Source organism: Urocitellus parryii, chromosome 5, assembly GCF_045843805.1.
Source record: "Urocitellus parryii isolate mUroPar1 chromosome 5, mUroPar1.hap1, whole genome shotgun sequence".
In the NCBI taxonomy this organism is placed as follows: domain Eukaryota; kingdom Metazoa; phylum Chordata; class Mammalia; order Rodentia; family Sciuridae; genus Urocitellus; species Urocitellus parryii.
This window is the reverse complement of record NC_135535.1, coordinates 148,105,494-148,132,209: the sequence shown is the minus strand read 5'-3', so window position 1 is coordinate 148,132,209 and position 26,716 is coordinate 148,105,494. Positions and strand designations below refer to the sequence as shown.

At 32.5% G+C, this 26,716-nt stretch overlaps 2 protein-coding genes across 3 annotated transcripts in view; one reads left to right on the top strand and one right to left on the bottom strand.

The window, feature by feature from the left end:
* Fam13c (family with sequence similarity 13 member C) overlaps positions 1–5,575 on the top strand; it is a 113,759-nt gene extending 108,184 nt beyond the window's left edge. For both annotated transcript variants that reach the window (XM_077798490.1, XM_026409048.2), the window contains 2 exons: positions 1,153–1,254; positions 4,115–5,575. In XM_077798490.1, the coding sequence (XP_077654616.1) occupies positions 1,153–1,254; positions 4,115–4,238 (226 nt within the window). In that variant the 3' untranslated portion in view covers positions 4,239–5,575. The remainder of the gene's footprint in view (positions 1–1,152; positions 1,255–4,114) is intronic.
* Positions 5,576–6,128: 553 nt separating this feature from the next.
* The window catches only part of Phyhipl (phytanoyl-CoA 2-hydroxylase interacting protein like), a 54,725-nt gene continuing 34,137 nt past the window's right edge, over positions 6,129–26,716 (bottom strand). The window contains exons 2-5 of the mRNA XM_026409051.2: positions 23,198–23,394; positions 21,992–22,166; positions 19,373–19,490; positions 6,129–6,692 (exon numbers count right to left, since the gene is read on the bottom strand). Coding sequence (XP_026264836.1) covers positions 6,158–6,692; positions 19,373–19,490; positions 21,992–22,166; positions 23,198–23,394 — 1,025 coding nt within the window. The 3' untranslated portion in view covers positions 6,129–6,157. The remainder of the gene's footprint in view (positions 6,693–19,372; positions 19,491–21,991; positions 22,167–23,197; positions 23,395–26,716) is intronic.

The following is a 26,716-nucleotide window of genomic DNA, read 5'->3' as shown; positions in this document are numbered from 1 at the left end:
AAGGAACTGTCCTGCAGAGAGTAGCCCTAAAAGCCTATTCTGATTGTCCTCTTAACTGGAAAATCTAGAAGACCAAAGTTATGAGGAACCACAGCTCTCAGTAAAGTTCTGAAGATGCCATAAATGTTAATATTCAATTTGCTTTAATCAGGCCTCTTTTTAGCAGGCTTCTGGCAGCAGTGTAACCCTTGGCTGTGTGTGAATCAGAGTTGGCCTTTGAAGATTCTGGACCCAAAGGAGTTAAGATCCTGTTTGGGGCAACAAATATCAAAGTCTATATTCTAGCTTATTACTGGAAAATCCATCTTATCTAAATGTAGGAATCCCCTAGCTTTAAGTAAATGAGTTGTTCTTTGTCTCCTAATGGATCTTCAGTCAGGAGCTATTTGTATTTTCATTAATATTATCATTACTTTTAGTAGCTGGCATTTTCTTGATCATTTGGCCTTCTTTCATTTATACATTACAGTCCAGATTATGAGATTTTCTTAAACATATTATATAGCCTGGTGAGTTTCTATATGCAAATTAGGATGAGGTAAGACCAAGAACCAAAATAAAAAATGAAATTTTAATCTGTTTGGAAGTAGAAAAATCTTTTTTGTGTGTGATTGTTTTTAAAGAAAATGCCCACATATAATTTCAGAATCTCCAGATTCTTTGAAACCATATATAAGTTCTAGAATAAAAGAAAAACTTGCCATGGAACTACAGCTTTCTTCTGGGTCTTAGTTTCATTCCAAAGGGTTTTATCATCCTAACCACACTCCAGATTAAGGAAAGAATTTTCTTTAAGATCATTTCCTCCTTTGTCTCTTGTTCACTCTATCATCCAACTGCAGATGACTATTCCTTCAAACTGTCTATTCCATGCCCTCATCACACATCGCCATTGATCTCACCATTTCTTACAATGGACTCAATCCACTTGCCTCTTTTTCTGCCTTTTCTCCTTTCCCATATTTAAATTAGGTAATTTCCCATGCTTTTGGGCTGCCCTATAGTTAGTGTCATACTTACTCAAGAGACTCTTATGATTCAAACACTTTTCAATCATAATATATTTATTTTTGCTGAACAGATAAGTCTGCCCATGATATCTCAATTATGTCAGCGCTCATTAGTGGCAAATATATATTTTACCTGATACAGGCCTGTACTTCTTGATCATCTTCGAGAAACTAGGGCTGACAAGAAGAGATTGCGAAAAGCCCTAAGAGAATTTGAAGAACAGTTTTTTAAACAAACAGGAAGGTAAGTATGGGCAGATTTTTTTAAAGTTACATTTTCCCAGATAATTGTTGTTCAAAATAAGCTATAATGTTTTGCAGACCAGTGATACTTTACAAAATATAAATAACTTCCATACCAACTTAGACTTGGAATTTTTCTAATTTAACATTCCAATAGGGCTGTTATTAGGAATGTTTTATGGGAGACTGTAGCTTTCAAGTATGACAACAAGCTTTAAGAAATTAACAATGTGCAGTGGCACATGCTTATAATCCCAACAGCTTGTGAGGCTGAGGCAGGAGGATTGCGAGTTCAAAACCAGCCTCAACAACTTAGAAAAATCCTGTTTCTAAGTAAAAATATAAAACAAGGTTGGGGATGTGTCTTAGTGGTTGAGCACCCCTAGATTTAATCCCTGATACAAAAAAAATGAACTCTAAAAAAATAAATCTCTAACTTGGCATAACCTTACTATATTGAACTTAAATTTAACTTTTAAAACACCTAGTTGATTTTTCAGCTCATATAACTTCTTTGTTCTTGGTTCTAAAAGCTCTATTTATTTAATAACAATTCTTTCTTTACTTTAAATATCTTCTTTAAACTCCAGGATGTGCCCCCGATTACTGTTTCAAGGATTGGTCAAAAGATCATATCCAGCCTTTCTATCCCTTAATAATTATCAATCTCCTCTACCTATCCTCTATTTTTATGTCTCAACCTAAGTCATCTTATACATTTCATTAGTGTCTCTTAATTTTTAGTTTATAACCAACAAAATTACATATATGTAATCAGAGATAAGTGTTACTGCTCAACTTCTGGAAGAGATGGGGACAAATCACATAGCTAATCTGAGAGCCTCAGCTTCTACTTTTATAAGCTGAAATGATTTGATTCCTGAGATAATTTAGGAAGTTATAAATGTCATAAGAGTATAACTGTCCCAAAAGCAAAAAGTTATTAAATGAGAGAGATAAAGATTTAAGTATTTTTGGGGGGGGTTAGAGCATAAGCATTAGAGTCAGTGATACATTATCTCCTTGGTATTCCTCCCCATCTAGGTATTTGTTTTTTCTGAACTGTTTTCAGATTCAGCAGCCTGGGAGTTTCCCTGATGAAGGGACTATTTTCCAAACACACCTTGAAACATTCAAGCTTGGTCTACTTACCTTTAGTCCTTGTCAGCTTTTCCATTTCAGTTCATCAGAGAGCTATTCACTAGGAGTGGACCTATTAAGTGAGAAACTTTTTGCATTCAGAATATACGTGTAATTCACTCAAGTGTTTCATCTGAAATCATTCTTGCCAGTGAATTGCTACAAGTCTAACTTATTTTTCTGCTTATGTTAACTATTTGAGAAATGTTATGTGTTAAATTTAGATGATTTGTTTTCTTCTATAAAACATTCATGCAACTTTCCCTTCAAAACATTCCTTGGAATAGTGACTTTGTCTGGGCTGTCTTCTCTATTATGCTTTGCAAATACAGGTGACTTGTATTAAAAACTTTGATCTATGTCTTTTTAAAGGCATCCTGTGTGAATTTTTCATTTGGGGAATTATCAAGGAAGATGTTTTTGTAACCTAAATACAAATAGTCACTGCATGACTAAATAGTCTAAACAGTTATAAAGTGGGTTCACTTTAAGATGTTCATACATTCTTTTCATAACTTTGAATTCCTAAAATAAATTTACATTTTTACCTGTTTGAACCCAGTATTCTAATTTGAAGAGTCAGAAAATTCCCAAGGTGTTGGTAGTCCTGCCCTAGTGGATTTACAGTGCTAAACCGCATGCCCTTTGACATACTGGAAGTTTAATTTTTTGTGTTTTACATACAGCATTCTATTGTATCTCTGAGTCCTAAACCCACTTCCGATATACCTATATTTGGTTATGAAGTTGCATGCCCCCTTGTGGTGACAGCATTTCACCTAAATATAAAAGTGGTAATTTATTACAATTAAAATCAAAACAGTTGTATGTCTAAGAAATATGAACTGTAATTTTGTTTTCCTACAGTATTTTATTGGGAAGGCCTAACCATCCATAAAGTAAAATAACAATGCAAATGATGACTAAAAGTTTTATGGCACCATAAAAGTTCTCAGTAATAGTATATTACATATGTATAAAAATTTATGCATTGTTACATATCCCAGTAGAATTAGTGTGAAGAGAACAAATTCAATTTGGACAGATAAATTACTTCACTCAATGAACAGCTTAGTGATTCTACTACACATTAGCAGAGACTGGCGTTATAAGAAAACTTGGAGATGTTTCAAGTTTGTAACCATTGGAGGTGTATTTTCTTGTCACCACAAATTTATGAACTATTTGTGATCAGATTTCTCTAGGGTTTTCAGGTTGACAATTTTAATAACTTTAAGACTGAACATTCTGCATAGGCATCAGCCTTTGGCAAATAGTGGGGGGACAACTAGGAAAGGACTAGCCTTTGTTTTTCCTCAGAATTTTCACTTACCCTATTGTTATACAACTAAGCACTAGATAGAATAACTGACATTCAAATCCTCCAAGGGAATTATTTATAAACATGGAAGAGTAAGTGAAGCTGAAGAATGGGTAAAGACGACTATGCAAAAACCAAGCGGAAGCTGCCACCTTGTACTTTCATGTATGAATTATAAAAGTATATGTAATGGGGGCTGGGGATGTGGCTTAAGCGGTAGCGTGCTCGCCTGGCATGCGCGAGGCGCTGGGTTTGATCCTCAGCACCACATACAAATAAGATAAAGATGTTGTGTCCACCGAAAACTAAAAAATAAATATTTTAAAAATTCTCTTAAAAAAAAGTATATGTAATGACTTGGTTCACTGTAAACAAATAGATCATCTTTTCTGTTTTGCAGAAGTCCACAAAAAGAAGATAGGATACCAATGGCAGACGAGTACTATGAATACAAGCACATAAAAGCCAAACTGAGATTACTAGAGGTCCTTATCAGCAAGCAAGATGTGGCCAAAACTATTTAAGGTTCAGGAAATGTCTATGATCACTTTCACCCAAGATAAGGTCAAGTGTATTTCTCTCTACCACTCTTGCTAAATAGTTTTGACATACTGAAAATGGAAGCACTTTAGCTGTCGTATTAGCTATTTTTAAGATGGGATAATAAGTGTAATTATATATGAGAAGGGATTTAAATGGGGGAAACATGCAACAGGTAACCATCTAACTGAGGGGGAAAAATTGAGCCTCCTCCATTCCAAGAAGAAAACTCAGTCTATATAATTGTTTCAAAATGCATCCAATATTTTGTCAAATCCAAATAGTATAGTTGGGCCACATTTGATAGGGAAAATTTATTAGTGTCCAAAGATTTTTTTATATTGATGTATAGAAAAAAGCATGTTTGCTTTGTTTTTCCCATGAGGAAAACAAATTCTGCTTTTTTTGAAAGACAGCTAGTACAAAAAATAATTTATTTGAAATTTCTAATCAGCTTTTAAGTGATACAACATTGACTACCTTGTCCCTTAAGTATGTTAGGCTTTCAATATCCTAGAATATACTAGAGTGTGTCACTGCTAATTTTTTTATTTCTATATAAAAATAGCACATTATTTTATGTTATTTGAATTTTACATTTCTGGTTACCAAAGTTCATTCTGATAGCATGTACTTTGTGAATTATCTTTTGTCTATAACTGACAGATGTTTATATTATTAAAATTTTAAAATAGGTATTTTGGATAGATGTGTCTGCAGTATATAATCTAATGTGATCATAGTATTATTGCTAATCTTTTGTTTACAATAACTAAAAGTTATATAACTATTTTTCCATTGGGAATATGCATTTTTCTTAATGTTCCAAGGTATATACTTTGTAATGTGAAAAAATTTTCTCATGCACTGTAGTGATTCATTCTATATAAAAACGGAAGGTTTGGAAATTGTTATAACACCTTGGCAAAGAAGCCAGAATATTTTATTTGCTTCATCAACATCAGTGTATATTGTTTTGTTATTTTGTACTAAATTGCTTTTTTATAAAAACAAGTAAGAGGTTGACATTTTTCTCTCATGTACCAATCATTTCTATTTTATGTAATGTTTAAGCATGAAGAAATTCACATTTTCATATAGTTTGGATGAGAATATTGATGATTTCAGAAGCAAACTATTTCAGAGGCTCATTTTCTCTGTATATTTCATAACTTTTATGAATGAGAATAATGTCCTTCATAAATTTGTTTAATTGAAGTCATCTACTTGTAACAGGACAAATACACAACTATTTGAGGTTTACAAATTACATCTTTGATAAGGGAAATGGTTTCGTGACATGTATACAATTGCTATTAAAATGTAACTATATATTCTATATGATTGTAAATATTTTATACAACAATACAAATAAAATATTTTTCTATTATATTTATTATGTTGAAACACAGTAGTTGTTTCCTGTTAGCTAATATAAATAACATAAATAACACTGTCAAACAACAAGTTGGAAGTGCTGACAATTCTAGGCTTCAAGATTTAACTCATGCTGCAATTACACCCTTTCATGCTGTTTGGAGTTATCCCAATATTTGTTCAGTAGATTAAAATGAATGCACATTTAAACACCATTTATAAGCCATTATTTTGTATTTTGCTAAAGCGGTCTATAATTGTTTTGTTATGTTTGGCATAAAGTAAAAATAAAAACATTGCAGCATCTAGGCAAAGTGTCAGAGGAAAACATCATTGAAAGTAGTGGGAAAGGTGGGGAATAGGAAACACTAAAACAGCTCTGAATGAAATTTGAAAAGTGGTAGTTTACTTTTGGTGATAGCGGCATGTGCATGCTTCAGTGGAAAACATCTGATGATAAAAATGGATAACAGAGAATGGTCCTAAGGGAAGAAAAGGGGCTGAGTAAGAATAAGAAAAGTGGGCATTAACGTCCAACACTGATATTACAGGTTTTGCAGCTGGGATCTTTCTTTGCATTTGCGGTAGACAAACTCATGAGCTGATGACCAGTGATTTCTGCCACGGTGCCCAGAGAAAGATCCACAGGGTCAGTAAAAATGACTTCTAAAATGACATCCTGGGCGTGGTGGTAAACCAGCACCCCATCTTCTTCTGTACAGGTCAAAAATTTATTATCCTTGGAATTGAGTTGCGGAAGGCGCAGCTTACAAAATTCATCTCCTGGTGATCCCACAGGGGCAATAACAAGAATCACATAATGATAAGCAGTGTACATACAGTAGAAGTCCCCAAAGTATAGGTTAGTGTTGGGGTTAAAAAGTTTTTCTGCTGCAATCTCAAACCTGTATCTTCCATAAGGTGAATCCTGGGGTGGCTTCCCAGTATTGAATTCAGTGCTGCAGCTGAAGAAGATGCCTTCTAATTTTCCACTGATAGGAGAGCCATGGCTACCACTGTTATCCTTGACAGAGGGCTGCATAGCATTCCCATGGTGTTCTCTGGAAGAAAAAATGAAATGGTAATTTTAGTATAATAGTGGTAAACATTGATTTATACGTATCAATGATCCAGGTATAAGTCTTTTATGGCCAAAGGCCTGATTGCTTATACTACTATTAGACCAAGAGAATACATCTTTTTCTATCCTTGAACCAAACTAAGGATGATCTACTACAAACTTGGAGATATCTGACACAATAAATTTCCTTGACAGAAAAAAAAAGAAAACCAAAAGCAAACAAGAATAGCTATTCTCATATAAAGACTTTAAATTAAAAAATGTCAAAGGAGGTAATTATATAATGAAAAAACAATCACTTTGGTAAGAAGAAAATTCTAAAAATACATGTACCCCATATGGGACAACTCAAATATATAAAGCAAATATTAGATCCAAAGGGAAAGACAGATTCTAATTCAGTAATAGATGGGGACTTCAATACCTTACTTTCTACAATGGACAGATATGACAGGAAGTCAAAAACCAAACATTTGAAATGAACCAAACTACAGAACCAATCAACCTAACAGTTACAGAAATTTCATCCAAGTGCAGCAGAATACACATTCTTATCAGTACATGGAATATTTTCCAGGATAAATCATACATAAGGCCACAAATCAAGTCTCAATAAATTTTAAGAATCTGAATTCATATCATGTATATTCTCAGACAAGAAAACTATAAATAATAGTAATGGAAAGTATGCAAATACATGGAAATTGAATAATGTGTGTCTATATGATCAAGAGGTAGAAAGAGAAAATAGAAATTAAAAGACAAAAAAATTTAAAATAATATATCAAAATATGTGGGATATAGCAAAAGCAGTAAAGGAAAGCTTACAGAAATAAATGTATACATCAAAAAAAACCCCACAAAAACAAAAAAACAGATCTCTAATAACCTAACAGTTCACCTCAAGAACTTAAAAAAGAACAAATGAAACCCAAATTAGTAGAAATAAATAATATCAGAGCAGAAGAAAAAATAAAAACAAAAATCCCAAAAGATCAATGAAGTAGATTTTTTTAAAAAAAGTATAAACAAAATTGACAAACCCTAAGAAAAAAAAGAAGACCCAAATAACTAAAACCAGAGATGGAAAAGGAGACATTATAAGTGATACTACAGAAATACTAAGAACAATTATATGTAAACAAACCCCTGGGAAGCCTAGAAGCAAAGAATAAATACATCAACACATACAATCTACTAATATTGAGTTAAAAAGAAACAAAATCTAAAAAGATCACTAATGAGATAGAAGCAGTAATCAAAACTCCCATCTAAAAAATGGCCAGGGCCTGATGGTTTTAATGCTGAAGAAGAACTAATTCCAATTCTTCTTAAATTATTCAAAACAAAAGGAACTTTGCCAAACTCTTTACAAGGCCAGCATTATCCTGATATCAAAATATAAAATACAAAAGAAAACTAGAGTCATATCCCTGATGAACATACATACAAAAATTCTCAATAAAATACTAGCAAACTGAATTCAATAGTACATTAAGCAGATCATATACCAGGATTAAGTGCAATTCATCCCAGGAATAAAAGTATGGTTAAACACATGCAAATTAACACGCAATAAAACACAACAGAATGAAGGAAAAAATAAACATGATCATTTGAAAACATGAAGAAAACATTTGAGAAGACTCAACATCTCTTCATAGTAAAAACTCTCAAGTAAGGCAAAGAAGGAACATACCTCAAAATACTAAAGGGCATATATGAAAAACCCACAGTCAATATCACTGAATGGGTAAAGCTGAAAGTGTTTCTTCAGAGATTAGGAACAAATCAAGGTGTCCACTTTTACCACCTCTATAATATAGTAGCGGAAATCTTAGGAAGAGTAATTAGGCAAGAGAAGTAAAGGGCATCCAAATTAGAAAAGAAGAAATTAAATTATACATGTTTGTAGATGACATGATTTTATACACAGAAAAACCTAAATACTTCATCAAAAAGCTGTTAGCACATTTGAATGGATTCAATAAAGTTGCAGGATAAAAAATTAACATAGAACATGAACATTTTTATACCAATAATGAAAATGCTGAAAAAGAAATTAAGAAAGCAGTCATATTCACAACAGCTACAAAAAATTAGAAATTTAATGTAGTAAATGATCTCTATAATGAAAATTATAAAACCTTGTGAATGAAAATATAGAAGACAAAAAATGGAAAAATTATACAGTGTTCATGGATTAGAATAATATTGTCAAAATGATCTTAATACCATCATAAAGGGATCTGTAGTTTCAATGTAATTTCCGTCAAAATACCAAAGCCTATTCACAGAAATAGAAGAAAAAAATCCTCAAATTCACAGGGAACTACAAAAGACTCAAAGCAATCTGGAGGGAGAAATACCAATATATTATTATTATTATTATTATTATTGATTATGATTATGATTATGATTATGATTTGTGGTGCTGGGGATTGAACCAGGGCTTTGTGTGCTATATCCCCAGTCCACCAATACCTTATTTTAAAACAATACTATTATATTAGAGTAGAAAAACAATGATCCTAGCATAAGAAAGATTCATAAACCAATAGAACAGCATTAGAGAACCCAAAAATTAATCCATGTTCATAAAGCCAACTGACTTTTGACAAAGGCACCAAGAACACATAATAAAGAAAAGACTGCCTTGCAATAAATGGTGCTGACAAAATTGTATATATACATGCTAACGAGTGAAACTAGATCCCTTCCTCACACTGTACCCCAAAATTAACTCTAAATGAATCAAAGACCTAAATGTAAAACCTGAAACTATGAAATAAGAAAACACAGGGGAAACACTTCAAAACATTGTATAGGCAATGGTTTTTCAGACAGGAACCACAAAAGCACAGGCAACAAAAGTGAAAGTAGATGGGATTATGTTAAGTTTAAGAAGTTTCTGCACAGCAAAGGACATAATCAACAGAACTGAGAAAACCTACAGAATGGGAGAGTATCTGTGAACAATTCATATGATAGGGGATTAATATCCAGGATATATAAGGAACAAAAAAAACCCAAAACTCCCCCCCAAAATAATCCAATTAAAATGGCAAAAGAGCTAAACAGATACTTCTCAAAAGAAGACATACAAATGGTCAATGAATAGATTTAAAAAACACTCAATCCAATTATCAGGTAAACACAAATCAAAACCACAATGTGGTATCTCACCCTACTAAGAAGGGCTATTGTCAAAAAGACAAAAACTAACAAATGCAGACAAGGGTACAGAGAAAGGAAAAAGCTTATATACTGTTGGTGGGAATGTAAACTAGTAGTCATTGCTAAAAACAGTATGCAGATTCCTCAAAAAACTCAGAACTGGTATATGATCTAGCAATTCCAATACTGGGTACACAGCCAAAGAAGATGAAATCATTCTATCAAAAAGTACTTAACACTCCCATGTATGTATGTATGTATGTATGTACGTACGTACGTATGTACTTTTGGAACTGGGGATTGAACGCAGGGGTGCTTTATCACTGAGCTATATCCCTAGCCCTTTTTATTTTGAGAAAGTGTCTTACTAAATTGCCCAGGCAGGTAGAGAATTTATGATCTGCGTGCCTTAGCCTCCTGAGTCAAGTCACTGGGATTACAGGCACGAACTACACCATACTCGGCCCATGTATATTTTAAAAATATTTTATATTGGTGGATTAAAATCACACATATTCATTGTTACCTATTCATATATGCACACAACATAATTTGGGCAATTTAATTTCTCAGTACCACCTCACTTTCTCCCTTTCTCCCCACAGTTCTCTTCTTCCACTCTACTGGTTTCCTTTCTGTTTTCAGATGATTCCCTTTCATACACACATTTTTACCTTTTTTTTTCTATATAGTTTCCACAAATGAGAGAAAACATATGACCCTTAACTAAGTTTAGTTTATTTTACTTAACATAATGTTCTCAAGTTCTATTCATTTTCCTATAAATGAAATTTTCTTCTTCGTGGTGGAATAAAGCTCCATTGTGTATATAAATCACATTTTCTTTATCCATTCATCTGTTGACAGACACCTAGGCTGTTCCACAATTTTTTTTGTGTGTGAAATATGCTATTATAACCATAAGTATGTATATATCACTATAGTATGCTGATTTTTAATTCTTTAGGATAATACCAAGGAGTGGTATACCTGGGTCACATGGTAGTTTCTATTCCTGATCTTTTGAGATACCTCCATACTGATTTCTGCAGTGGTTGTACTAACTTAAGTCTCACCAACAGCATCTGAATGCTCCTTTCACTGTTCCTATCCTCACTAGCATTCATTATTATTTGTAGTCTTGATGATCATCATTGTAACTAGAGTGAGATGAAATCAGTATCATTTTGATTTGCATTTTCTTAACTGCAAAAGATGTTAAACATTTTCTCATATATTTTCTGGCCTTTTGTATTTCTTCTTTTGAGAAGTGTTCATTTAGTTCATTTGGCTATTTCTAGATTATATTGTTTTTTGGTGTTTTTGAGTTCTTTATATATTCTTGATATTAATACTGTGTCAGAAGAGTAGCTAGCAGTTTCTCCCATTCTATAGGCTCTCTTTTCATGCTCTTAATCATTTCCTTTGCTGTGCATAAGCATTTTAATTTGATGGCATTCCATTTGTTAATTTCTCATATACTTCCTGAGCTTTAGAAGTCCTACTAAGGAAGTCACTGTCTATACCTATATGTTGGAGTGTTGACTCTACATTTTTTTTCCCAGCGGTTGCAAAGTTTACAGTCTTATTCCTACCATTTTGATCCATTCTGAGTTGACTTTTGTGCAAGGTGAGGGTTAGGGATCTAGTTTCTTTCTTCTACATATGGATATCTAGTTTTTCCAGCACAATTTGTTTAAAAGTCTGTCTTTTTCCCAATGTATTTTTAGAGCCTTTGCCAAGGATCCAGAGACTATATCTGTATCATTCCCATGTTTATTGCAGCATTATTCACAAATACCTAAAATATAGTATCAATCTAGATACCCATCAGTGGATGCATGAATAAAGAAAGTATTGTATATACACATAACAGAATATTATTCAGCCATAAAAGGAATGAAATTTTACCATTAGTAGCAACATGGATGAAACTGGAGGTCTTATGTGAAGTATGACACAAGAAAACAAATATGTGTTCTCACTCATTTGGAGAAATTAAAACTTGATCTTGTCAAAGAATGTAATGGAATAGTGGTCATTAGAAACTAGGAAGGCAGAAGAGAGGAAGAATGCAAAGAAGTTCAACAAGAGAAATCAAAACACAGAAAGGAAGAATTAGTTGTTGTTGTTGTTATTTTTTCTATGACACAGTAGTGTAACTATTGATTAAAACAATCTATATTTCCAAATGACTAGGAAAGTATGAAATTCCCAACACATGAAATGATTAATGTTAAAGAGATGGAAATGCTTATTACCCTGGTTTGAGTATTACACATTGTGCACATGCAACTAATTCCCATAATGTATCCTCATAAAGATGAACAAATAAGTATCAATAAAGAATTTCAAAAAGAATAAAGGATGTTTATTATAGTTTGTAACAGCAAGAAAAAAAATCAATTGATGGTACCTCCATACTATGGAATACAAGGTAGAATTAAAATAGTTAAGATCTGCTTTTTTTGTAAGATATATATTCTATTTATAGATAAGATTCAGTACTGTGTATATATTAATCATCTCAATTATCTCCTTTATTTTTTTATTTGTTTTTCTTAGTTACACATGACAATACAATGATCTTGACATATCATACATTTTAATCAGATGAGATAGAACCCAAGGGTGTTTAACCACTGGACCACATCCCCAGCCTATCTATCTATCTATCTATCTATCTATCTATCTATCTATCTATCTATCTATTAGAGACAGGGTCTCATTGAGTTGCTTAGGGCCTTGCTTAATTGCTGAGGCTGGCTTTGAACTTGAAATCTTCCTGCCTTAACCTTGTGAGTTGCTGGGATTGCAGGCTAATTTACCATGCCTGGCAAGATATGCATTTTTGAAGCAAGTTCTAAAACCATATTTATAAGTCCACTTATGTAGAATGAGAACCCTAACCATTTACACATGTCAGTGTATAGCAAAAGCCCTGGGAGTATTCCCAACACATTGTTCAAGTGATTACCTAAGGGGAAAAGAGTTGAGAAAACGAAGCTAAAGACAGACTTTCACATTTAATCTCCATACTTCTGCCTAAGAGCCTATATAATTGTATTAGTTGCATAATTTAAAAATCAACTAAATAAAAAAGTAACAAATGAGTCTTGTCCATGTATATTGGCATAAAAGTATTTTGTTTGGCTTTTTTTTTTTAACCATGCACAGTTTACAAATCAAGTTTATCTGCCTTGAATTTTGCTTTCAACACTCATGGTTATTTTACCTCATTCCCAGATGTATTCTTCACCTCTTTTACCTACCACTGTGGCCTGAAGAGTCTATCATCCAATTCTTTGTCCTTTGGTCTCTCCATTTCAGTTATACCAATGGGAAATACAAGAAGATCTGGTATATAAGGAGGTAAATCCTTCGATGTCTCTCTTACTTCATGTTTCGGGGCCTTGTGGTTCTGGCTTGGTGGGGTTCTTCTAGAACTACATCTCTCTGTCCACTACTACTCTTGCTGGATTGATTCCCTACTCATTCTGTTTCTAAGAATGGTCTTAACTTCTGATTGTTTCTGGTTGCTTTATTATGCCTTATTAGTTGCTTAACCTTTGTGAGTGGTGGTTTTGTTAAATTTCCCCCAGAATTCTTTGAGCATGTATTTTTCTTGCTGTTCCTACCAGTATGACTTGAAATGAAAAGTTCAAGCTACCAATGAAGCAAAGAAAGATTTCCCTAATCACCATGCTTCTTAAAGAGTTTGTGAGCCAGTGAGGTATGCTCAGGATCTGCCAATGACTTTAGAATAGGAATGGTCTTAAATTCCATCACCTGAAAACTACCTAGGGAACTTATTAAAAAATGAAGATTCAAGAAAAGACCAAGACTCGTGGACAGGAAAACAAGGAGGCATAAGAAATACATGCATTGTGACAGCATGGAGCCTATGTTTCACTCTGTTGTTCTTTCTTTCTTCTGATGTTCTAAGATTTCTTCTTTAATTATTTTGTTCCTGTCTTAGCAACTCCCTCTTACCATTCTTTAGGTTAAGTGTTCTGGCAACAAATTCTCTTAGTTTTTCTTCATCTAAGTATGTCTTTATTCCCCATTATTCTTATAGATTTTTTTCAAATAGGATTCTTGGTTACTTGAAAATACTGTGCCACTTCTGACTTTAATGGTTTCTGGTAATGGTATCAGTCCAACTATTCTTTTCCCTACAGATAAGGTGCTTTTTTTCCCCCTCTTACCACTTTGAAGATTTTTTTCTTTTTCTTCAGTTTTCAGGTGATTCTGATATGTCTTGGCATGGGTTTGTTTGGATTTATCTAAATTGAGGTTTTCTCAGTTTGAATCTGTAGGTTTAGGTTGTTTGCTAAATTTGAGGGATATTCCAGATACATCAATGCATACTTTTTAGTCCCATTTTCTTTCTTTCCTTGATACTAAAAACATGAATACTAGATCTGCTATAGTTTCACATGTCCATAATGTTCTGGCAAATAGAATACAAAAACATATCAAAAAGATAGTGCCATCATGATCAAGTGGGGTTCATCCCAAAGATGCAAGGTTTGTTCAACACATGGAAATCAATAAACATAATTCATAACATCAATAGACTTAAAAACAAGAGCCATATGATCATCTCAACAGATAGAGAAAAACCATTTGATGAAATGTAGCAGTGCTTCATGATCTAAACACGAGAAAATCTATTGTAAAAGTCACATATGCTAAACCCAAGGCCAACATCATTCTAAATGGTGAAAAATTGAAAGCATTCCCTTTAAGAACTAGAACAAGACAAGGATGCCCTCTTTCACCACTTTTTTCATCATCATCCTTGAAACTCTAGCCAGAGCGATGAGAAGAAAGAAATTAAAGAAATAAAAACAGAAAAAGAAGAACTCAAACTATCACTCTTTGCCCACAACATGATTCTATATTTAGAAGACTCAAAAATTTTCACCAGAAAACTTCTAAAACTAATGAATGAATTCAGCAAAGGAGCAGGATATAAAATTAACACCCATATCTGGGCATGATGGAGCACACTTGTAATTTTGGCAGCTTGGGAGGCTGAGGCAGGAGGATCAAGAGTTCAAAGCCAGCCTCAGCAAAAGTGAGGTAAGCAAAAGTAAGCAACTCAGTGAGACCATGTCTCTAAATAAAATACAAAATAGAGCTGAAGATGTGGCTCAGTGGTCAAGTGCCCATGAGTTCAACCCTCAGAACAACAACAAAAAAAATTAACACCCATAAATAAAATGCATAAGTGATAAATCCACTAAAAGACAAATTAGAAAATCTACCCCATTCATAATAGCCTAAAAAAATAAAATAATTGGGAATCAATCTAACAAAAGAGGTGAAAGATACTTAAAAAAAAACGGAAGAAAAGACAGAAAGATCTCCAAGGTCTTGGATAGGCAGAATTAACATTGTGAAAATGGTCATACTACCAAGAATGCTATACAGATTTAATGCAATTCCTATTAAAATCCCAAAGACATTCTTCATAGAAATAGAAATAGAAAAATCAATCATGAAATTCATTTGGAAAAATAAGAGACCCAGGATAGCCAAAGCAATTCTTAGCAAGAAAAATGAAGCAGTAGGCATCATGATGCCAGACTTAAAGTATAAAGCCATAGTAGCAAAAATGGCATGGTATTAGCACCAAAACAGACATGTAGACAAATGGTACAGAATAGAAGAAATAGAGACAAATCCACATAAATACAGTTATCTCATATTAGACAAAGGAGCCAAAAACATACATTGAGAAAAGATAGCTTCTTCAACAAATGGTTCTGGGAAAACTGGAAATCCAGCAAAATGAAATTAGATCCCTATCTCTCACCCTGCACAAAACTCAACTCTAAGTAGATCACAGACCTAGGCACTACAACAGAGAACCTTGTACCTAATAGAAGAAAAAGTGGGCCCAAATCTTTACCATGTCGTCCTGGGAACTGACTTCCTTAACAAGATTCCCGAAGCACAAGAAGTAAAATCAAGAATCAATAAATGGGATGGATTCAAATTAAAAAGCTTCTTCACAGCAAAGGAAACAATCAAGAATATGAAGAGAGGAACTAAAGAATGGGAGAAAAAACTTTACCACATGTACCTCAGATACAGCACTTATCTTCAGGATATGTAATGAATTCAAAAAACTTAACACCAAAAAAACAAATAACCCAATCAATAAATTGGCTAAGGAACTAAAAAGATACTTCCCAGAAGAAGAAATACAATCAATCAACAAATATATGAAAAAATGTTCATCATTTCTAGTAGTTAAAAGAAATGCAAATCAAAACTACACTGAGATTTCATTTCACTCCAGTCAGAATGGCAACTGCCATGTATACAAGCAACAATAAATGTTGGCAAGGATGTAGGAAAAAAGGTACACTCATACATTTCCGTTGGGACTGCAAATTGGTATAACCACTGTATAAAGCAGTATGAAGATTTCTCAGAAAATTTGAAATGGAACCACCATTTGACCCAGTTATCCACCCTGCTGTTTTGTTTAATATTTCTTTTTTAGTTGTAGTTGAACACAATATCTTTATTTCACTTATTTATTTTTATGTGGTGCTGAGGATGGAACCCAGGGTCTCGCATGTGCAAGGTGAGCCCTCTACCACTGAGCCACATCCCAGCCCCCACCCCCAGCTCTGTTTATACCCAAAGGACTTAAGATCAGCATACTACAGTGACACAGCCACATCAATGTTTATAGCAGCTCAATTCACAATAGCTAAACTGTGAACCAACCTAGGAGCCCTTCAATTTATGAAGGGATAAAGAAAATGTGGTATACATTCCAGACTTAAATTATACTACAGAGCCATAGTAGCAAAAACAGCATAGTATTGGCACCAAAACAGACATGTAGATCAATAAATCCACATAAATAAAAGTTAATCCCATATTAGACAAAGGTGGTATATATTCACAATGGAATATTACTCAGCCTTAGAGAAGAATGAAATTCTGTAGCGCTATCCATTTGCCTGTTAGTGGATGGAGCTAGAGAATATCATGCTCAGCAAAACAAGTCATTCCCAATGAACCAAAAGTCCAATGTTTTCTGATATGTGGATGCTAATTCACAGTAAGGGGGTGGGTGGATAGAGGTACTTTGGATTAGACAGAGGGGAATGAAGGGAGGTGAGTGGGTATGGGGGAAGGAAGGGTAGCAGAATGAATTGGACATTATTATCCTATGTACATATATGATTACATGACCAGTATAATTCTACATCATACACAACCAGAAGAATGAAAAATTATGCTCCATTTATGCATGATGTGTTGAAATACATTCTACTGTCAAGTATAACTAATTAGAACAAATAAAAAAACACATCTACATAAAAAGCATCATAGAATTAACATGTGAAAGTGAATTAAAAACTTGATTTTACATGTGACAAAAAAAAAAAAAGTAAAGAAAACATAGTTAACTCATCCCTGTGTTGTTTCTCCAGTTCCAGAATACCTGGTTGGTCTACCTTCTTCTTTTTACTTTGCAAAATTTAATATTTCTTTTATATATAATGCCAAAAATTTGTAGTTGTCCTTAGTAAAAAGAATATGGAAATGTGTGTCTTTTTCATTTTGCCTCTGATCAAAATTTGTTACCTTTGTTTCATTTTCATTAATAAAATTCATATGCCCTTCGTAAAGAGCCACAAGTGCAACTATATGAAATAAGAACAGCAGAAAATATATAAATAGGAATTCAAGTTAGGGAATGAGACCTACTATTAATGACAGAGCCTCAACTTTAAGGTTATACGAAATCTGACACCAAAAATATAAGAATTCCTACACATACCTACTGATCTTATTGAATTCTTGAAGATAAAATTTCAGATACAGTAAGGAAATTAAGGACAATTAAGCTATAGAAAATAAAAAGCAGTAAGAGGTAAAGTCTTATTTTTCATTTAAAGTAAGGGAAAACAATATTCACTTTGAAATTCTTTTCAAGAAGAGATCAAAATGAGTTCAATCCTTATAGTTTAAATCAGACATTATCTACGTTTTTTTCCCAAAAATAATGATTTGGAAAGTTTATCAGGTAATTGAAAGGTTCCATCATATTTAAGCATCTGAATAAGATCATGACATTTTAAATGGACTCTAACTAAGAAGACGTGTCCTAACTAAAATTCATAGCATAAGACGAATACCAAGATCTGCCGAGATAAAGGTTTTTTAATAAACCATCATTAAGAAACAATGTTGAAAGATTCTATCAATTCCTTCACAAAGTATACTTATTTATATGTACTGCTTGAAAATATAATTTACATGGATTTTACTACTATCATTACAGGAAATCCATCAAAGGCAAATTTTCTTCGTAATAAACACATCTTTCATGTTACAATTTGGAATCATAACATGCCATGTGTACATCAACTTTATGCATTTTCCATATGCTACTTATCCCTTTTACTTCTTGGGAGAATTTTTGAAAACAGATGAAGCAAGTATGGAAGGCCAGTTCCCATCTGAAGGACAAATAAAATTGTAGAGAAACACTGACCTCCAGTGGCCATCTAAAATTGACATCAACAATACCAGGAATATAAACCTAGTACCATGATCTTGATTTAAGAGAAACAGAAATATAAAGAAAACAGAAAGAATGCCAAAGCTTCCTAAATTTTTTCATATATAGTCCTGTCAACTTAAGAATCCTTTGAAGTCTAAAGCGAGACCAGGGCTTTTAAAAATGACAAAATTATAGTGATTTCTGTATAAAAGTTTTAGAACCAATATAGCACTTGTCATTTTGAAATCCTTAGTCTCACTTTAAGATATATATCTGCCTGTTTATGCTCTTGAAATTGTCTTCTACAAATATAAAAATGTTGCAAGTATTAAAACTACCTATGGGATAGAGTTCTATTAACTTCTTGAGAATTGCTTCAAGGGATTGAAATAGGGGATCTTTAAAAATCCAGTTGAAATCACTACAATTCAAAAGTAAACAAAAGAGATTGTTCTCATGAATAATTAATTTGCACTAATGATTAAGAGCTTTCCACTCTGGAGAAAGTCTGAAAATCCCATCTGAATTATCATAATAACTCATGACATAGTCTTTTTTCTTATCCTCTCATTTCAATGTCTTAAAGAGATCCACAAAAAGGGAAGAACATTTGGTAGTGTGAAGAAGAGGACATTTGAGTTAGTGGGATTTGCAGGAATATGTATAATAAATACTCATCAATCTAAATACCAGATTTAAGACATTCCAGTCAAATAGACCAGAATTGTTATATGATCATGGAAAGCAATCTAAGTGATGTGGGGGGGGGGAAATCATTATATGATTTTTTTCATTTAATTTTTCTGAGAAATAAGAGTCAGTATAATTAACTATTTAAAAAAGAGATCTGGAATTCCAATTTTATAAAACTAGAGTAATGGGAAACATGAGCCTAGAATTTGAATCATTTTTAGTTAAAAAACACCAATTTTTATTCTTACCGAACATAGTCAAAATATTCTTTGTGCTGGTTACGATAAAAAACAGAAAATTTAAGCATACGTCCTGCAATCACTTCAGCCTTCTCCAACAGTTGTGTTAGATGAACTTTTGAATAGTCTGTAATTAAAAAAAAAGTCTTTTTATTTAAAATATAGCACCAAAAGTCTCAGCTACATACTTAATAAATTAGAGATTATTAATAATGAGCTTTAGGGAATTCAACTAAGTAAACAGTAATTGCAATTCATAAAAAACAAACATACATTCACTGTCCTTGTGTGGCATATTTTTCTTTAAACAAGTGCTCTACCACTGAGCTACATCTCTATCCCCTTGTTATGGTTTATATTGTTTCTTAGAATATCCTTGTACGTTTTTACTCTTTGAAATTGAATATCCTGAAACAAATATAAGTCTTCATAACCCAATTAATGTCCATCAGCACTATAGCAACTTTTCTACAATCAGTTGATAAACTGAATGAAAGAAATTTATAATCTGCAAGCAATCAGCAAAGTTGGAGAGTAGAAATAATGCTTAATTTATTTTCTAAACCTCTGAGGTTCATAAGATAGATTAAATATGGCTGTTTTAATGATGTAAAAATTGAAGCTCATCAAAGTTAAATGATTTTGCTCAGTGTTCATATAGCCAGTAACTTTGAGACTCCATTTCTGGCTCATAGATGTCTTTGAGTACAAAAGACTCTTGAAAATCTAGTACAACTCTTAAAATTATTTGATACTTCTTAATAAACTTTTTGTTTTGAAAATTGAGAATTACTTCAAACACCTGCAGCAGAAACTAAGGAAACTTTTGGTCTATAAAGGGTACTTAGAGTTTCTAAACAGACCAACCTAGTTAAAGTGCTCATGGCAGAATTTGTTTACTTACTCTGTACCAGCTCAACCAGCATTTATTTATATTAAAATGTACTATATACAAAGCACTATGCAAAATTAAATAGTCAGATTAAAAAGATAAAAATATATTTTTCCCTTCAAAGAACTAATGATCCATAGGAGATAAATATTGTTTTAAATAGTCAATAATGACATTATTATAGTGAGTATTGTTTTATCTCTGTTACATACTAGAAGTAGATTAGTCTGTGGTATTCTATTTTATATGATTGTATCATATTTTATTTCCAATACCTTGTAAAGTGCCTAGCTCACAGTATGGGCTCAATAAATGATATGTGAATTAATGTCAAGATTAAATGACAATTATTCACAATAGCTTTTTTAAAATAGAAGAGACCAAGTTATAAATAAAGTTTATAAGAAACAGTCCCCAAATAAACTGATAAACTCAAATTACAGCTCTGAACAGCTTAAGTTCCTCTTAGATTTTACTTACAAAAAAATAAAAAGGCAAAATAATGTATAGAAATTGTTGTGGTTCACTTAAAAGCAGGCAGTTTCTCTATAATTTTTAGGAGAATTATGCGATGTACATAATGAGCTACAGGGAGATTCCACTCTAAATGAAAACAAAATAAAAAAAAGAATTTTCCTTCATACATGTAGAAATAACAACATGCACTTATATAGTTGAACAGAATGAATACATGTGCATGTGTGTTCATTTGTTTGCATGTGTGTGCATGTGTGCTATTTCTGAACTGGAAGGATCTTCCTTAAACTAAAAAAGAAACAATATTTCAAACCTTTCTCTAATGTCATATGGGAATTTTAGCAAATAAATTTTAGCTCCTTTTAGTGACAAATACCTGATACTGTTTAATTTGTCATAGAGAAAACTGCAGGCATTATAAGTTGAATATCCCTTATCCAAAATGGTTGACACCAGAGTATTTCAAATTTCAGAGTTTTCTGGATTTTGGAATATTTGTATATACTTTACTGATTGAGCATTCCCACTCCCCAAGCCTAAAATGCTTAAAAATTCAAAAACATCAGTGTTAAAAAATGTTCCAGATTTCAGATTTTGGATTTTCAGATCAGGGATACTCAAACTGTGTGACACAATGGAAAAAGAGATTGTGCCTTTTTGTCTTAGATTAAACCTCCCCAGTAAAGCAGATTCCTTACATCAGATTTCTTAATGCCAAATGGCTATTAAGGTACTTTTTAATAAAGAAAAGACACACAAACAGGACACTAGTTTAAAGCTATCTTTTCCTTAAGCTCTTCCACTACTCAAGTGAAAAATCCAACATTTCTGTTAGGCACAGTTATTGCGACCTGCCTCTATTCCCCTATATTAGAGAAGTATATTTCTGTCTTCCTTCCTTCAATATCTGTGAAAATCAAAGAATAAAAAGAAGAAAATGAAGTTCAAAATATGATGAGTATATTATCAAAATGCATGGATTTTTATTTATAAAGCTTTCATTGTAAATAATATCAAACTATATATTCAGCAAAAAAGTGATTTGGTGACATCACTCAAGTTTGAGAACTGAGAACTTCAGTTCCCTCCAATCAATACAATATTGTTCATTCTGTTATACAATGCTACTGACAATGAAAAACTAACCTATGCAATACCTATTCACTTTATAGTTACAAAAAAGAAATACTTTTTGGTAATTACCTTTCTAGAAACAAGTAACATTTTGTTTTCCTTGTATTTGTATCTAGTTTTCTTACCTGCTGTGCAGAATTCTATAATTTCACTCCATTCAGATACAACATAATCACCATCAACTTGTTTTGAGGCAGTCTGCACTGCTACCGTATATTCAGTTCTTGGGCTCAGAAACCAGTGTCCACGGACAGTCATTGGCAAGGGAACAGCTTTTGCCACCAATTTTGTTGGAACATCCTAAAAAGGAAAAAAGGAAGAATAGGAACAAAAAAGAAGGGAAGGAAGGGAAGGGATAAAAAGGAAGGAAATAAGAAAGGTGGGAGGGAGGGAAGGGCATTCAAGTGTAAGTTTAGTCACTTATAAACAACAGAGAGAAGAGAAACTTAAATTCCTAGCTAACAAAAGAATTTACCTATTTAAAAATACTTTACACAAAGGTGAAATTCTCTGTGGTATATTCATATATGTACACAGGAAAGTTTGGTCAGATTAATTTCACCCTTTTCCTATCCCTCTTCCCATTCCCTCAAACTCCTTCCTTTACTCCACTGATCTATCTTCTGTTTTCAAGGAAACCCCTCAGTCACCTTTTTATTTTTTCCCCCCTTATTTTGGTCTAGCTTCCACATATGAGAAAAAAAAACTTCACCCTTGACTTTCTGCCTCTGAGTTATTTCACTTAGCATGATATTCTCCAGTTCTAACCTTTACCAGTATATGACATCAATTCATTCTCTGGGACTAAGTAGAATTCCATTGTGTGTGTGTGTGTGTGTGTGTGTGTGTGTGTGTATAAAATAATGTGTGTATATACATTCACACTATGTGTGTGTGTGTGTGTGTGTATAAAGACATACATACACACACACACATAGTGTGTATGTGTATACACACATTATTTTTTTCTTTATCCATTCATCTGTTGGCTGACTCCTAGGTGGTTCCATAATGTGTGAACTGTGCTGCTACAAACACTGAAATGATGTAATGTCCATATCATCATAGTATACTGATTTCAGTTCTTTTGGATAAATATCAAAGAGTATAATATTTAGGTCATATGGTATTTGCATTCATTTAACAATAAGCAGAGCACTTCAATTTCTTCCAAAATATATTAGAGGTACAGGGTTTTTAAATCACATACAATTTTTATTCTTCCCAATGCTAAGTATATCATATGTCATTAATAGAACATTATTCTTCTTTTAAAGTGTCCTCATACTTAGAAAGCATTTAAGATAAATAAGTACTTGTTAGATTTTTACCTTGTGTTTAAATTTATTAGAGTTCTTGTTCTCTTTCTTGTTGAGGTCAATGAAATAGTGTGTAATTCGGTCTTTGGATTTTGAATCCATTTCCCATGAAATCTTGAATGAGTCACATGTGATATTGCTTATTTTGATGTTATGTGGTACAGGAAGCTCTTCCATCTCTGCTATGCCACTGTCTTGTGATTTGTTACCTGCCAAAAAAAATGCATAGAATCCAATTAGTGGATTTTTCTAGCTATGAAATCTGTAGCAATGTACATATTTCTGAAAATAATTCTCTAATTACTAAATCTGGGATTTCATTTTGTTCATGAAATAATTTGAATGATAATGATCATAGAGGATGTTTTCAAGGTTGTATTATGAATAAAAAGCAGAAATGACTTAATTCTCATCATGTCTACAATTTCAATTTAGTTGCTCAATTTCTGCTTCATAGAGTAAAAACAAAAACATTGATGCTTCATCTTTATAATATATGAAACATTACTCTTAAATGATTAGGTTTCTTCTGAAAAGTCCCAAGAGACCATTTCCCTACATGATCAATTCTGCCCTCAAGTAGTCTTGGGTGTTTCAGCTAGATGATTTCATAGAGATGTTGATAATGAAGGGTTCCAGTCAAATAAATGAAATATTTTTTATAAAACTGTATGAAGTAGCAATAACAAACTATACAAATTGTTCCTCCTTTTCATTGTGGAGATATTATATAGAAATAGCATGTAATTTGTTCTACTATATAACAAATAATATTGAAGATTATTCACTTACAATTTACTGTGTGTCAAGGATTACTCTAGGAATCTTTTCCCTGTGGTATCCTGATAAATTTATTTTTGGGTGCTGAAACAATAGATAGGTTCAAAAGAAAACACTAAAAGATGATTGCCATGTTCACTGATATCACTAAAATCTTGAAGAACTGATCCAACATCTGGAAATTGTAGACTTTAAAGATTGTCTCTGTACTTAAAGAAATTATCACCACTTTGGCTGACAGTACAGAGCAGGACAAGACTGATGACAGGACAAAAAAAGAAAATTCAGATTTGCCAAGTTTATATCATGTATAAGAAGACATACTGGAATCAAATTCTACTCCATTTCTTCCCACATTCTCTTTCCCCAAGCCAATATAATATTCAATGCCCCCAAAGGGGAAAAAAGGAATTGATAATAATATAAAAATATGGTAGGTCATATATCAATCAGCTAATAATTTGTTCTTTAACAGGACAAAATATCAAACTTTAATTAACAATAATTAAAAGTAACAACAATGAAAAAAAAAGTAACTTTACGGCAATACCTTCCTCTTCCAGATAAAATTGTTCTCCCTCCTCCAACTTCCATGAAAATCACTGGTATAAAACGTTAGACAATTCCCAACTGTATTAAATATTTGAGCCACACTGTCTCATCTCAAATTTTACTATGATCAAAGGAAACTGATGGCAGTAGGAAACTGATTGCAGTTGAAAACTAATTTCAAAGCAACCTAAGTTCTTCAATTTCATTTCTTAAACAATAGTTGAAAAATTCCTTTCTTCTCTTAAAAACATCTCTCACACTTTAAGTTTCTCCAAATTCCCTCTTCATGAAACTGTTAGAAACTCCCCTTTCATATTCCTCCCCATCTGGTCTCACAGATAACCCAAATTTGCTCTGGCTTAAAGCTTTTCAAAAATCAAAGGAATAGAAAAAAATCCAACTGGAATCCTTTTGTTAGAGCTAGAAAAGTCAAAGGCAATAAAATAACACCCAAACATTAGTAATTTTTGTCTTATTTTGAAAATCTCACATTTCAACCTATTACTCTAACTGAAGTTATCTTTAAAACATCAGTAACATTAATGTAAAACTTTCTAGACTCAAATAGTAGAAATTTCTGTGTCTCATCTGTATTATACTACAGCCATATAATTTCACAACTCTGTGAAAAAATAATTAAAATTGTTATTTAGGATCATATGGAGAAAAAATAAAGCTCTTCCATTTGATCAATTTTAACTTAAAACTTCAGTATATAACTCTATCAAAGATATTATATATTTTCCCATTTAAGTTTCCATCATCATCTTAGTTAACTTAACAATTGATATGTATTCAATAGAATGCTTTGTTTTATATATTTTTCCTATAAATGTTAAGATTTGAGAAAAGTTATTCTCTTTATTAAAATGTGGAAATCTTTGCTCAAATAATATTATCCCATTGGGGGCAATATAAAGATTTTGTTTTATCAACAATCTTCATCTTTCAGCTACTTATGATAGTCCCAATTCTTAACAAAACCATTAGATTAAATACCTGCATTGCAGCTTTCTTACTTGGGTAGAGGAAGTAAATAATTTAAGTAAATTCTGTGAGTTCACATGTAACTTGCTTCTTCCTCATACTCATGTGAATCAATTTTTAACTGATAGATTTTGACATGAGGGACAGAAAACAATGATTCTGTCTATAAAATCTAATAAAACAACAGTTAGCTAACATCATACTAATATTTTTAAAAAGCCAGTAATATCTTAGTTCTATCAATCAAATATAATTCCAAATGAAGTTCTGTATCTGTATCCCTAGTAAGATTTCATCTTAAGGGTAATTCTAAATACCTTTCTCTACTTTACATTCTAAATTATTCTAATATTTGTGACTATACTTCTGATTAGTGATGTTGAATACAGAACAATGGCTTGATATACTTCTGTCTAACCAAACATGAACTTTTCTTTCTAAGCATTTCATAAGTAACTTTTTTTGAAAGCTTATTACTTTTATTTTTAAAAGTAGGGCTGGGGTTGTGGCTTAATGGTAGAGTGCTTGCCTAGCATGTGTGAGGCACTGGATTCGGAATCTCAGCACCACATATAAATAAATAAGTAAAATAGAGGTCCATTAACTATTTTAAAAAGTTTAAATAAAATCAACTTGGGGCAAATCTGGGGCACTGTCAGTCCAAAACAGAGTCAGAAATTGACAGTTTATCAAAATAATTTTATGTAGTTATATAGTGTTTCGGATTGATTGTACTGAGATAAATAGATACTTTGGCAGTAATTAGGCAAACAAATTGAATAATTTTTGGTAAAATAAATGCATGGGCAAATAAAGAACATACATTATGAATAGGAGAATCTTTTGAAAATAATACCATCACCTCACTGGTACAAAGTTTACTCTGAAAATTTGATGGTTCTGGAAATATTTGTATTGATTGTTGAATGATGTGAAAGTCACACAAGATTTTTACTTGTGAAGTCTGAGGTTGATCTAGGTGTGATTAGAAAGAGAAGAGACAGAGTGCATTCCTCCTGTAAAGTTTCAGTAATCTGAATTTGAGTCACAATGTGGAATGGAAGAGTTCCTTTTACATGTTTCATTTACAGAAAGAATTGTCCTTGGGGGAAGGCATGATGTATGTTCATGACAAACTTCAACTGTTTTCAAATACCTCAGGACACCAGTAACACATCTGCTAAATTTTTACTTTTGGGGAGCAGTGTTGAA